Raw genomic sequence first — 14,394 nt, 5'->3', positions numbered from 1 at the left:
TTATGCTCCCTTTTCACCACTATCTCGCACCAATGTTTGGTTGTTGTTGTTATTATTATTATTATTACGAGATAACAGACTCCCGTCCCAGTCCCTCTCCTCCTCCCCCGCCCTCCCTCCTCCCCCCACTCCCAGCTCTCCTGTCCTGAGTTGGGAGGAGGGGTCTTTCCTCACATAAGCTCCCCAAGCCTGGGCAGGCTGGGGGAGCTGCCCTGCGGAACTGCCTGGCATCCAGCAGGTCTTTATACTGGATCTCCGGCCTGATCATCCTCAGACAGGCTTGACGGGTAGTGTTGTCCAGCCCAGGCTGGAGCTCATATCCCAGGATCTTCACCAAGCCGCTCTGGAAGGGCCTGATGGCCTTGTTCCGGATGCGGCTTGCCTCCACCGGCCTCCCGCCATCCCTCAGGCAAGCCTTAGCCAGCAACTTCCGGCGGGTCTGGAGTAGAACAACCTCTTGGTCCATCCTGGCTCTCCCAAAGCGATCCACTTCATCCCAGAAGGAGCGGTTGAATGCCTGATAGAGGTGCCAGTCCAGGGCGTTCCACTCCCGGAGCTTCTGGCGTTGGTTGTCTGTGAGAGCCATGGCGGGGGGCTGAGCAGCAGCCGCTTTATCCTCCCAGGAGCTGCCTTTGCTGGGCTTTTGCTGCCGGGCGTTCAGGCTGAAGGAGACGACAGCATCCAGAGGCCAGCAGAGGGCGTGGCGGAGCAGGATCATGGATTCGTCGAAGTACTCCGAGACCAGTATGAGTTTGAAGGCATGTCGGATGGCCACTTCACCTCGTTGCGCCAGCGTGGTGGAGAAGTTGGCGTTGTGGTCCAGGCCGAAGTCGAACGACAGCAGGTTGCGGGCATAGTGGTTGTTACGGAGACGGGGGTCATAGTACTTCAGGGGGTTGTCGGCGAAGTCTCCCAGGCCTGTCAGATTACATTAAGATTAGAAAACCTAAATGTCCTCAATGAGGCTATTCATTTGATAGCATACAGACTCAATATACATTGGTGATGGGGGGGGATCCATACAATTACATATTTTGGATGATATTATATCGATATGTTTACCAGTGTTGGGATCAATTCCAGTAAATTCAGGAAGTACACTGAAATTCCAATTTAAATTCTCTTCAATGCTTTTCAATTAGGAAAATGTGGAATTGGAATTTGGTCTACTTTCTGAATTGACTGGAATTGACCCTGACTGACTCCAAGTATCGATTTTTTTGCTAGGTAGTGTTAGCTAGCGCTAGTCGGCTGTATCTGCGCCAAAACTCCGGTATTTTTCATCCTATAGCTGGTTCTCCATCTTCTTTTTTTAAATAGTGAGCCAACATGTTTCAGCACTTTTATTTCCATAAGTGAACAAAGCTCATTTTCTCATGCTTTCTCGTCTCTCTGCAGCAGACATATAGTGAGCAATTATTGTTGTATGATGTTGTTTTTTTAACCCTGAGTGCAATATGATTTCCCAATTAGGACAATAAAGATATTGATTGATTGATAGATATGTACCTTTGGCTTTCTTGAAGGCAGGGGCAACGACTTTGTAGTAGGCGTAGGACGACTCGGCGAGCGCTACGGGGTCACGAAGGATGGAGAAATAGAAGGTGTCGTCTGGCATCACCTTCCCTACCTGTAGTAGACCGCAGAAGAAGAGGTAAGAGGTGAGAGGTTAGAGGGGTCAAAGGTCATGGAGAAAGAAAATGAGTGACGGATGCCATCGTCAAACTGTTAGATATGAGGTTATTTTAATGAAATCATGACATATAAAACGGATCATATGAAGTTAGGCGCTGCCGTGCTCACTAATGAAAAATAAATAAGTCACACACTCCTGTCTTCATTACAGTATGATATGCCTTCATCAGGTACATGGTGGCATTATAGCCAACATTTTAGTAGGCCTAAATTAAATGTTTTCTTTATATTTTTAAAGATGTAAAAATAACACTTCAGTGGAATTTTGCTGCTCTAGAGATGGCATATCACACAGCATGTCAGCATGCTCTGTCATCTCAAACTAACAAACCTGTTTTAACGAGCTCTGGTTTGTCCTGTTTTCAAAAGTAACGTACACACACAGAGAGACAAACACACACACACAGTACACACACCGTATCACTCCTTCTTCAGTTATGATACTAAGCTAACTCCTGTTGAAATGTTAACCTACAACTAAAACATTTAGTCCTTTCTTTTCCAACAGTGACATGAGTAGATAACAAAACATTAGGGAGCTGACAGACCTAAAAAATATATCATCTGCTCCATGCAAATTATAATGTTTGCTAACACACAACAGTCCTAAAACATTTGATTTTGCTTTTGTTCATTTCCTCAAGAATTAAAATGCCAACATGTAATTCTAGAATTAAAAAATACATTTCTAAACATACACATGAATACATGGGGGAAAATACAATAACATTGATAATCTGAGACTAAAACCCTCAATATATTAAAATTGGAAAATGTTATACTTTTATAGTTTTTAAGACATTAAAATTTGAACATCTTGGGCGAATTCATTGCGGAAATCGTTTAAGAACAAACGGAAGTAAACAGAGCAAAACAAGAGTTTCTGTTGGACAAATTCAGGTAGGTCCCTCCCTGTTTTGTTCCATTTAAGACACGTTTTGCAACAGAATTGACGCAATGAATACGCCCCTGAAGTAACGTACCTCTGGTTTGTTGAAACGCATGTGGTTTCCCATGATGCTGAACTCTGCCACACGGGGCCCTCTGTAACCTTTGACCCTGTGGGCGTTGAAGGGGAGGGGGTAGCCGAACTGATACCCCAGAGGCAGGGCGAAGCGTAGGTCCTTCTCCTAGAAGAAGAAGAAGAATCCAATTGCCAGATTATTATGAGGTTTACAGTATTTTTGCACAGCTCTGTGCTCTTTTGAACCAAGAAAATATCTCTCTGAATGTGGAGATGGAGTCTGTACCTCTCCGTATCGGTAGAGAATGTTGAGGACGGTGCTGCTGGCTGTCTTGTGGGTCTTCAGGAACATGACGTGGCTGTGGGGCCGACAGGAGCCCAGAGACAGGCCCTGGCCATCGGACGAGAACAGCGACCGCAACCTGTCCTGCTGGAGGCTATTGGGAGAGGGACAGAGAGAGTGGGAGAAGGGAGAAGGACAGAGAGAGAGAGACAGAGAGAGAGAGACAGAGACAGAGGGACAGAGACAGAGGGTGACGGTCATTTGAATATCAATAAGACAGGTTAGATTGTAATAATTTAGCAGACACTTTTATCCAAACAACAGTTGGACCACTGAAAGAGAGCAGGGACACTAGTTCCCCACAAAAGGAAAAAGGCTGAAGCTAAAACCCCTAGGTAAAACTGGCAGATGTGGAGAGAAAGAGAGAAGAATGAAAGAGATCGAAAGTGAAAGTGAGGAAGAGAGAGAGAAAGACAGTATGAAAGAAATGGGACAGAGCGAGAGAGAGAAAAGCAGCAACAAGAAAAAAAACTACAAGACTAACAACATGTCTGTCTCTCTAGTGTACAAAACAACAAATTCCATTAAAGTGTGTCTATTCGCTGGAGTAGTGTGTGGCTGAGTTAGTTGGCAGTATGCAGCCTACATTAAGAAGGGAGTGTCCAAGTATCTGGCCCCACGGCCCCTGGGTACTATAGCTAAAGCTTTAGGGTGTGTCCCAACTTCTCAATTTCAGAAATAATTTAATGGCATGACAAAAAAATGGTTCTGTATTGACAAAGCAGCAATACACAATGTAGGGCCCTGTAGCTAAAGCTTGTATCCTAATAAGCTGTTTTGTAATGTTGTTTTCTACACAAGTATTTGTTGAAGAGTGTCTTGTATGCCCATATGGGCTGTGAACCTAAAGGTGTATGACACTGAAATAATATAAATCAAATCACAGTCAATCTATGCAGCCCCAGGCAATATAACTAAGCCTTATCAAGAGCATGCCAGCCTAGAGATCCAGTCAAACCAGTCCTGCTCTCTTCTGTCCTGTTGTCTGTCTATGCACCCACCACTCGGGCTCATTGTAATGGCTGGAATGGAATTAATGGACCGGAGGCAAACATGTGGTTTCCATGTGTTTGATAACGTTCCATTAATTCCATCCCAGCCATTACAATGAGCCCGTCCTCCTATAGCTCCTCCCACCAGCCTCCTCTGGCACCCACATAAGGTATTGAAAGCATGGGTAAACACACACAGTGATTAATGAACCAGGACCCTAGATACACATGGGGAGAACTACAATTCTACAATATATTTTTCTTTGTCATTGTTTTGCTGATGATAGCAATGTGTCAAATAAGTAATCTGTTAAAAACATATGGGTCAGAAACAGAGAATAATGCATCGGTTCTGGAGGTCAATAGTACATGACTCAAACTACAGGTAGACTGACTCTTACAGTACTGTGAGAGAAAGGTGACATTTGGAAATGGCTAAAGGTGTAGGTGATAGTTGACCGAACCACAACACACTGCTCTAAGGCCAGTTGTATTTATTTTCCTACTGGTTATGGACAGGACTGGAACAGGGAATGCTGATCCTAGACCAGCACTTTAGGCAGTTAGGACAGAGCTGTGTCTTATATCTTGGTCTTTTCTAGTCTATTTTCTATTGACGAGCAGATTGAAATAGAAACATAATACAGATTAATAATAGATGAAGATGATGATGATGATGGTGATGAAGTAGAACAACAACAAAAGCTGCAGGACGGGTGCAGCCATAGGAGCTGGCAAGACAGCACAAACTGATCTGGGACCGGGCTAGGTGACCAGGCTTGAGGCTAGGTGACCAGGCTAGGTGACCAGTCTAGAAGCTAGGTGATCAGGCTAGAGGCTAGGTGACCAGGCTAGAGGCTAGGTGACCAGGCTAGGTGACCAGGCTAGAGGCTAGGTGACCAGGCTAGGTGACCAGGCTAGAGGCTAGGTGACCAGGCTAGAGGCTAGGTGACCAGGCTAGAGGCTAGGTGACCAGGCTAGAGGCTAGATGACCGGGCTAGAGGCTAGGTGACCAGGCTAGAGGCTAGGTGACCAGGCTAGAGGCTAGGTGACCAGGCTAGAGGCTAGATGACCGGGCTAGAGGCTAGGTGACCGGGCTAGAGGCTAGATGACCAGGCTAGGTGACCAGTCTAGAGGCTAGGTGACCAGGCTAGAGGCTAGGTGACCAGGCTAGAGGCTAGGTGACCAGGCTAGAGGCTAGGTGACCAGGCTAGAGGCTAGGTGACCAGGCTAGGTGATCAGGCTAGAGGCTAGGTGACCAGGTTAGAGGCTAGGTGACCAGGCTAGAGGCTATATGACCAGGCTAGAGGCTATATGACCAGGCTAGAGGCTATATGACCAGGCTAGGTGACCAGGCTAGAGTCTAGGTGAACAGGCTAGAGGCTAGGTGACCAGGCTAGAGGCTAGGTGACCAGGCTAGAGGCTAGGTGACCAGGCTAGAGGCTAGATGACCGGGCTAGAGGCTAGGTGACCAGGCTAGAGGCTAGGTGACCAGGCTAGAGGCTAGGTGACCAGGCTAGAGGCTAGATGACCGGGCTAGAGGCTAGGTGACCGGGCTAGAGGCTAGATGACCAGGCTAGGTGACCAGTCTAGAGGCTAGGTGACCAGGCTAGAGGCTAGGTGACCAGGCTAGAGGCTAGGTGACCAGGCTAGAGGCTAGGTGACCAGGCTAGAGGCTAGGTGACCAGGCTAGGTGATCAGGCTAGAGGCTAGGTGACCAGGTTAGAGGCTAGGTGACCAGGCTAGAGGCTATATGACCAGGCTAGAGGCTATATGACCAGGCTAGAGGCTATATGACCAGGCTAGGTGACCAGGCTAGAGTCTAGGTGAACAGGCTAGAGTCTAGGTGATCAGGCTAGAGGCTAAGTGATCAGGCTAGAGACTAAGTGATCAGGCTAGAGGCTAGTTGACCAGGCTAGAGGCTAGGTGACCAGGCTAGAGGCTAGATGACCAGGCTAGATGACCAGGCTAGAGGCTAGATGACCAGGCTAGAGGCTAGGTGACCAGGCTAGGTGACCAGGCTAGAGGCTAGGTGACCAGGCTAGGTGACCAGGTTAGAGGCTAGGTGACCAGGCTAGAGGCTAGGTGACCAGGCTAGAGGCTAGATGACCGGGCTAGAGGCTAGGTGACCGGGCTAGAGGCTAGATGACCAGGCTATAGGCTAGGTGACCAGGCTAGAGGCTAGGTGACCAGGCTAGAGGCTAGGTGACCTCTAAACCTTTTGTTGTAGATGACTCCCAGGAGCTGTCCTGCGAAGGCGATGGCCACGAACACCAGCAGGGCCTTCCAGAGCCACAGGGGCCCCACCCGATAGCACCCCAGCCCCAGCCGCAGCCGCATCCTCCTGGACAGAGAGAGAAAAATAAATATGATTTAATTTCAGGGTCCAGAGCCACATGGGCCCCGGCCGCATCCTTACATTTACATTTTAGTCATTTAGCAGACGCTCTTATCCATACTGGCCCCCCGTGGGAAACGAACCCACAACCCTGGCGTTGCAAGCGCCATGCTCTACCAACTGGAGGGAGGGAGAGGGGGAGAGAGAGAGACTGACTTTTTGTCTTTCTTTAATAGTACATCCTCATTTCATTAAAACCTCACCCCCCTCCCCTCCCCCTAAAATAAAAAATAAAAATGATCAATATCCCCTGTACTGCATACTCATCTTTTCCTCTACCCCACGATACAAAAACAACACCACACATCACAATAACCCAAACTACATCAACTCTACAACCATATATCCAGACCATTTCCCCCAGCTATACAGACAGCCCCCCCAACACACCATATCTCTTGAAACATCTCCACACTTTTTACCATTTTATAAAACTCAAATTCCACCCTAAGGCGCGCAGAGACCATCCCATTAAATAATAGTAAAGGGTCTGTTGTCCCCCCACCTTTGACCCTGTTCCTCCTTGTTATCCAAATAGCTAACTTTGACTGAGCAAACAGAAAATTCAACAACACACATTTTTCCTTTTCCTTATTTGAATACCTGTACCCCATTATAAACATCCCGACAGTAAAGCCCACCCCCAACCTCTCACACAGACATTCCAACTGAGACATTAAAGGCATTAACCTGGCGCACACAGAAAACACATGAATCACAGTTTCACTCATGACACAGAAAGGACACCCCTGTCCGACTCCGAGTTCAACCCGTGCCAACCAGCTGTTAGTGGCTAGGGCTCCATGTAAAACCCTCCACTGGAGGTCCCCTGACCTCTTTGGTACTGGGAGTTTGTAGAGCCCCCTCCATCTAAAACCCACCATACTCTCCGCCCCACATGCCCCCTGCCACTGACGTGCCTTCACTCCTGTTAGGCTCCTGATGTTCCTTACCTTAATACAGAGGTTGTATAGGGCTTTACCTCCCACCCCTTCAAACTCCCCCAGGCTCGGAGTGTTAAAAGCTAACAAGTCCTCCAGACCCCCTTGCCAGTCCCCAGTCTTTGCCGTCACGTGCAGTGGCGGAAACATTGGTGGCCCCTCCCCCTTTGGCCGCTCAAACACCCCCTTTACCGGCTCAGACAGTGCCTCCTGGACTTCCCCCAGGAATCTCTCCAGCAGCCTAAGAGATGTTAGGCCTGTTTGTTGTGCTAGGATTCTGGGGTTTTCCACCCCTCCTCTCCCAGCAGTCGCAGGTCACCCAGCCCTAGTAATCCCGCTGCCATCAGTCGCCTCTTCAGGGTGGCCGACTGAACCGATCTCAAAAGGATGGCTGGGTTGTGGAAGATAGGCTCCTCCCACACCCACAGCCCAGGCTCCACACCCCCTTCTCGTGTGGGCCTTAGTAGCTGCCAGGCCCTCAGCACCGCAGAGTAAAAATCAGAGAGACCTGCTGTACTCAGCCCCTCCAGCCTCATGAGGAATAGCTGCCGGTCCAACCCTAATCCGCCTGCTCTCCTCAGCAGCGCGCATGCTGGTTCCCTCCATCCGACATCAGTATGGTCCTGTCCTGTTTATTCTGTTTAGTCTTAGCCCAAACGTTATCGCTATTTCCAGTTGTGTCTTAGCTCTCTCTAATAACACCTGTGACTGCTTTATGCCTCTCCCATGTCAATTATGCCTTGCCTATTGCTGTTTGGGTTAGTTCTTATTATACAATTTCACTGTAGAACCTCTAGTCCCTCTCAAACTGCCTCATATAGTTCCTTTGTTCCACCCCCCATACACGCCGAGACAGGCTCAATCGGTGCCTCCAATGACGCTATCTCCTTCATTGTTACCCAACGCTTAGGGTTACATGAACTGTACTCATATCCTTCCATATCCTTTTCTGTACATAATGCCCTGAATCTTTTCTACAACGCCCGGAGAACTGCCCCCTTTATTCTATGTACCCAACGCACTAGAAGACTAGTTCTTAAAGCCTTTAGTCGTATCCTTATTCTAGTCCTCCTCTGTTCCTCTGGTGATGTAGAGGCTAACCCAGGCCCTGCAGCCCCCAGTATCACTCCTACTCCCCAGGAGCTATCATTTGTTGACTTCTGTAACCGTAAAAGTCTTGGTTTTCTGCACATAAATATCAGAAGCCTCCTTCCTAAGTTTGAGTTATTCACTGCGTTAGCACACTCCGCCAACCCTGATGTTCTAGCAGTGTCTGAATCCTGGCTTAGGAAGGCCACCAAAAATTCTGACATTTCCATCCCCAACTATAACATTTTCCGTCTAGATAGAACTGCCAAAGGGGGTGGAGTTGCAATCTACTGTAGAGATAGCCTGCAGAGCTCTATCATACTATCCAGGTCTGTGCCCAAACAGTTTGAGCTTCTACTTCTAAAAATCCACCTTTCCAGAAATAAATCTCTCACTGTTGCCGCTTGCTACAGACCCCCCTCAGCCCCCAGCTGTGCCCTGGACACCATATGTGAATTGATTGCCCCCCATCTATCCTCAGAGTTCGTACTGCTTGGTGACCTAAATTGGGATATGCTTAACACCCCGGCCATCCTACAATCTAAACTAGATGCCCTCAATCTCACACAAATTATCAACGAACCTACCAGGTACAACCCTAAATCCGTAAACATGGGTACCCTCATAGATATCATCCTGACTAACTTACCCTCTAAATACACCTCCGCTGTCTTCAACCAGGATCTCAGCGATCACTGCCTTATTGCCTGCGTCCGTAACGGGTCCGCGGTCAAACGACCACCCCTCATCACTGTCAAACGCTCCCAAAAACACTTCAGCGAGCAGGCCTTCCTAATTGACCTGGCCCAGGTATCCTGGATGGATATAGATCTCATTCCGTCAGTAGAGTATGCCTGGTTGTTCTTTAAAAGTAATTTCCTCTCAATCTTAAATAGACATGCCCCATTCAAAAAATACAGAACTAAGAACAGATATAGCCCCTGGTTCTCCTCAGACTTGACTGCCCTTGACCAGCACAAAAACATCCTGTGGCGTACTGCATTAGCATCAAATAGCCCCCGCGATTTGCAACTTTTCAGGGAAGTTAGGAACCAATATACACAAGCAGTTAGGAAAGCAAAGGCTAACTTTTTCAAACAGAAATTTGCATCCTGTAGCATTAACTCCAAAAAGTTTTGGGACACTGTAAAGTCCATGAAAAATAAGAGCACTTCCTCCCAGCTGCCCACTGCACTGAGGCTAGGAAACACTATCACCACCGATAAATCTACAATAATCGAGAATTTCAACAAGCATTTTGCTACGGCTGGCCATGCTTTCCACCTGGCTACCACTACCCCGGCCACCAGCTCTGCACCCTCCGCTGCAACTTGCCCATGCCCCCCCCGCTTCTCCTTCACACAAATCCAGACAGCTGATGTTCTAAAAGAGCTGCAAAATCTGGACCCCTACAAATCATCTGGGCTAGACAATCTGGACCCTTTCTTTCTAAAACTAGCCGCCGAAATTGTCGCAACCCCTATTACTAGTCTGTTCAACCTCTCTTTCGTAACGTCTGAGATCCCCAGAGATTGGAAAGCTGCCGCGGTCATCCCCCTCTTCAAAGGGGGTGACACTCTAGATCCAAACTGTTACAGACCCATATCCATCCTGCCCTGCCTTTCAAAAGTTTTTGAAAGCCAAGTCAACAAACAGATCACCGACCATTTCGAATCCCACCGTACCTTCTCCGCTATGCAATCCGGTTTCCGAGCTGGTCATGCGTGCACTTCAGCCACGCTCAAGGTCCTAAACTATATTATAACCGCGATCGATAATAGACAGTACTGTGCAGCCGTTTTCATTGACCTGGCTTTCGACTCTGTCAACCACCGCATTCTTATTGGCAGACTAAATAGCCTTGGTTTCTCAAATGACTGCCTCGCCTGGTTCACCAACTACTTCTCAGATAGAGTTCAATGTGTCAAATCGGAGGGCCTGTTGTCTGGACCTATGGCAGTCTCTATGGGGGTGCCACAGGGTTCAATTCTTGGGCCGACTCTTTTCTCTGTGTATATCAATGACGTCGCTCTTGCTGCTGGTGACTCTCAGATCCACCTCTACGCAGACGACACCATTTTGTATACATCTGGCCCTTCATTGGACACCGTGTTAACAAACCTCCAAACGAGCTTCAATTCCATACAACACTCCTTCAGTAGCCTCCAACTGCTCTTAAACACTAGTAAAACTAAATGCATGCTCTTCAACCGAACACTGCTTGCACCCGCCCACCCGACTAGAATCACTACTCTCGACGGGTCTGACCTAGAGTATGTGGACAACTACAAATATCTAGGTGTCTGGTTAGACTGTAAACTCTCCTTCCAGACTCACATTAAGAATCTCCAATCCAAAGTTAAATCTAGAATCGGTTTCCTATTTCGCAACAAAGCCTCCTTCACTCATGCTGCCAAACATGCCCTCGTAAAACTGACTATCCTACCGATCCTTGACTTCGGCGATGTCATTTACAAAATAGCCTCCAACACTCTACTCAGCAAATTGGATGTAGTCTATCACAGAGCCATCCGTTTTGTCTCCAAAGCCCCATATAATACCCACCACTGTGACCTGTACGCTCTTGTTGGCTGGTCCTCACTACATATTCGTCGCCAAACCCACTGGCTCCAGGCCATCTATAAATCACTGCTAGGCAAATCCCCGCCTTATCTTAGCTCATTGGTCACCATAGCAACACCCACCCGTAGTCTGCGCTCCAGCAGGTATATCTCACTGGTCATCCCCAAAGCAAACACTTCCTTTGGCCGCAATTCCTTCCAGTTCTCTGCTGCCAATGACTGGAACAAATTGCAAAAATCTCTGAAGCTGGAGACACTTATCTCCCTCACTAACTTTAAGCATCAGTTGTCAGAGCACCTTACCGATCACTGCACCTGTACACAGCCCATCTGAAATTAGCCCGCCCAACTACCTCATCCCTATATTGTTATTTATTTTGCTCATTTGTACCCCAGTATCTCTATTTGCACATCATCTCTTGCACATCTATCATTCCAGTGTTAATACTAATTGTAATTATTTTGCACTATAGCCTATTTTATTGCCTTACCTCCATAACTTGCTAAATTTGCACACACTGTATATTATATGTATTTCTGTTGTATTTTTGACTTTGTTTTGTTTTACCCCATATGTAACTCTGTGTTGTTGTTTTTATCGCACTGCTTTGCTTTATCTTGGCCAGGTCGCAGTTGTAAATGAGAACTTGTTCTCAACTGGTTTACCTGGTTAAATAAAGGTGAAATAAATTTTTTTTTAAAAATGGTACAGCAGTCTCCGCGCCGCCTTTAGTCGGAATGCAGCCACCCTGCTTTCCAGTTCCACCAGGCCCTGTCCTCCTTCATTTACGGACATATACAACACTGCCGCCCTCAGCCAGTGATGGCCCGACCAGAAAAAATCCACCAGCTTGCGTTGCAGGTCTGCGAGCAGCCCGGCGGGGGGGTTGAGGACAGCCAGTTTATGCCACAGGGAAGATGCCACCAGGTTGTTGATTATCAGCACCCTCCCTCTATATGACACTTGGGACAGGAGCCACCTCCACCTGGCCAGTCTTGACACCACTGCCTGTGACAGCCCCTCCCAGTTCTTCCTGACCCACCTCTCCAAGCCCAGGTACACCACCAAAATGTTAAGCCCTTCACAACCCCACTGCAAACCCCCTGGAAGCAGAGGAGGGGCCCTATCCCCCCATGCCCCACATAACAGAGCTTTGCTCTTGCCCCAGTTTGCCTTAGCTGACAAAGCTCCCTCGTACACCTTCAGACTATTCTCTAGTGCCTGCATATCCTGACCACCCAAAAAAGGCTCAATGGCTAGTGTATATAACTTCCCTGATAGACAAGGATGCCCTCTAATGCCCCGCCTTACCCAGACTGGCCTACTGAGCCCCCCTCCCACCTTAACCATACATGATGCCCCAGCATACAACATCTTCACATAGGCCAAAAACCTTTCCCCAAACACCACATTAAACAGATACTCATGGTCCACTCTATCAAAAGCCTTCTCTTGATATAAAGAGACCAGATCAAAGTTCACATTAGAACCTCTTGACAAGTCCAACATGTCCCTGATAAAGAACAAGTTGTCTGTGATTGAGCGTCCTGGTACACAATATGTCTGGTCCTTGTGTACTATAGAGTCCAGATGGGACTTCAGTCTGTTAGTGAGGACCTTGGCAAATATCTTGCAGTCCGCACAGAGCAATGCCACAGGCCTCCAGTTCTTAAGTTCACACAAGTCCACTTTTTTGGGCAGGAGAGTCAGAGCCGCCCTCCGGCAGCTCATCGGCAACTCTCCTACCCCGATGCACTCACGCAACACGCAAAAGAAGTCCAGTCCAATTATTCCCCAGAATTTTTTATAAAACTCCAATGGGAGTCCATCGACCCCCGGTGCACGGCCGGGGGACATCTGGGTTACGGCCTCTGCCAGTTCATGGGACAACAGGGGAATGTCCATTTCATCCCTTTTTACCAGAGAGAGCTTAGGGAGTTCGGCAAACAAAACCTGAGCACACATAGGATCACACAGTTCTGCCTTATACAACTCTGTATAAAACTCCACAGTCCGCTCCCGCATCTCCCCCACCACAGAGGTCACCCGCCCATCCGAAAGCCGAAGACAATGCATACCCTTGGCTTCACCGCTCTGTCTTTCCAAACCAAAGAAGAAGGAGCTGGGAGCATCCATCTCCTTGAGCATGGAGAACTTAGCTCTTACAAGTGCTCCCTATGCTTTAACCTGGAAAAAACTGCCAAGGTCCCTACGTAGTTCAGCTAAATTAGCCTGGAGGCCTACATTGCCTTGCCCCACCAGCTCTACCTCCATCTCACTAATACTACGCTCGAGTTCCCCCAATACTCTCCTAGCCTCTGAGGATGAGAGAGCTGTATACTGTTGGCAGAAAAGCCGAATTTGGACTTTTCCCACATCCCACCATTGACTCAGAGACTCATACTCCTCTTTTCGCTGCCCCCACCTTTCCCAAAAAGTCTGGAAACCTGAGCAAAAAGTGGCATCTTGTAAGAGCTTTACATTAAACTTCCAATAGGATGCCTGCCGAGGCCCTGGTGAAATAGACAGCCGAGCCATGGTTATGTGATGATCTGAAAAACCTACTGGGAGAATAGTAGCGCCCAACAGCCTATTGCTCTGATTCCTGGACATGTACAATTGATCAAGCCGGGCTGCACTCACCCTAGCCCCAAAGACCTTCACCCATGTATACTGCCTTGTGTTGGGATGTCTAGTTCTCCAAACATCCACTAGGTCAAACTGATTAATAATGTCCCTTAACACCCCCACTGAACCTGAATGAGGCTCCTCCCCATTTCTGTCTTTCGTAAAATCCATTGTACAGTTCCAGTCCCTGCCGACCACCAGCGTCTCCTCAGGCGATATCTGTGAGAGTTCCTGTCTAAGACACCCAAATAGAAGCCCCCTCTCTCTCCCTGTGTTAGGCGCATACATATTTATAAAGACAAAACCCCTGTTGTTAATTTCTGCTTTTACTACAAGCAGTCTACCCCAACACACCTCTTTTGAGGAGCAGATTTTTACAGACAGACCCGGTACAAAAAGGACTGCCACCCCTGCACTAACATTTGTCCCATGGCTCAGCACACTTGCCCCTTTCCACCAGGCCTCATCTACCCCACCCTCCATAACATGACTAGACCCAGCCTCATCTGCACCACCACCTATAGCATGACTAGGCCCAACCTCATCTACACCACCATCTATAGCATGACTAGACCCAGCCTCATCTACACCACCATCTATAGCATGACTAGACCCAGCCTCATCTACACCACCATCCATAACACGACTAGGCCCAACCTCATCTACACCACCATCTGTAGCATGACTAGGCCCAACCTCATCTACACCACCATCCATAACCTGACTAGACCCAGCCTCATCTACACCACCATCTATAGCAT

The 14,394-nt window shown here is 48.0% G+C and overlaps 1 protein-coding gene across 1 annotated transcript in view; it reads right to left on the bottom strand.

Moving 5' to 3' along the window:
- LOC311112675 (galactose-3-O-sulfotransferase 4-like) overlaps positions 1 to 14,394 on the bottom strand; it is a gene marked incomplete at both ends in the record, with an annotated part of 32,880 nt that continues 18,486 nt past the window's right edge. The window contains 6 exon segments of the mRNA XM_084155809.1: positions 1 to 189; positions 191 to 918; positions 1,510 to 1,630; positions 2,679 to 2,825; positions 2,946 to 3,096; positions 6,213 to 6,338. Of these exon segments, the coding sequence (XP_084011935.1) occupies positions 1 to 189; positions 191 to 918; positions 1,510 to 1,630; positions 2,679 to 2,825; positions 2,946 to 3,096; positions 6,213 to 6,338 (1,462 nt within the window).

This window comes from Coregonus lavaretus, assembly GCF_964263955.1.
Source record: "Coregonus lavaretus genome assembly, chromosome: 39".
In the NCBI taxonomy this organism is placed as follows: domain Eukaryota; kingdom Metazoa; phylum Chordata; class Actinopteri; order Salmoniformes; family Salmonidae; genus Coregonus; species Coregonus lavaretus.
Note: the sequence above shows the minus strand (reverse complement) of the source record. Positions and strands in the feature narration are given on the sequence as shown.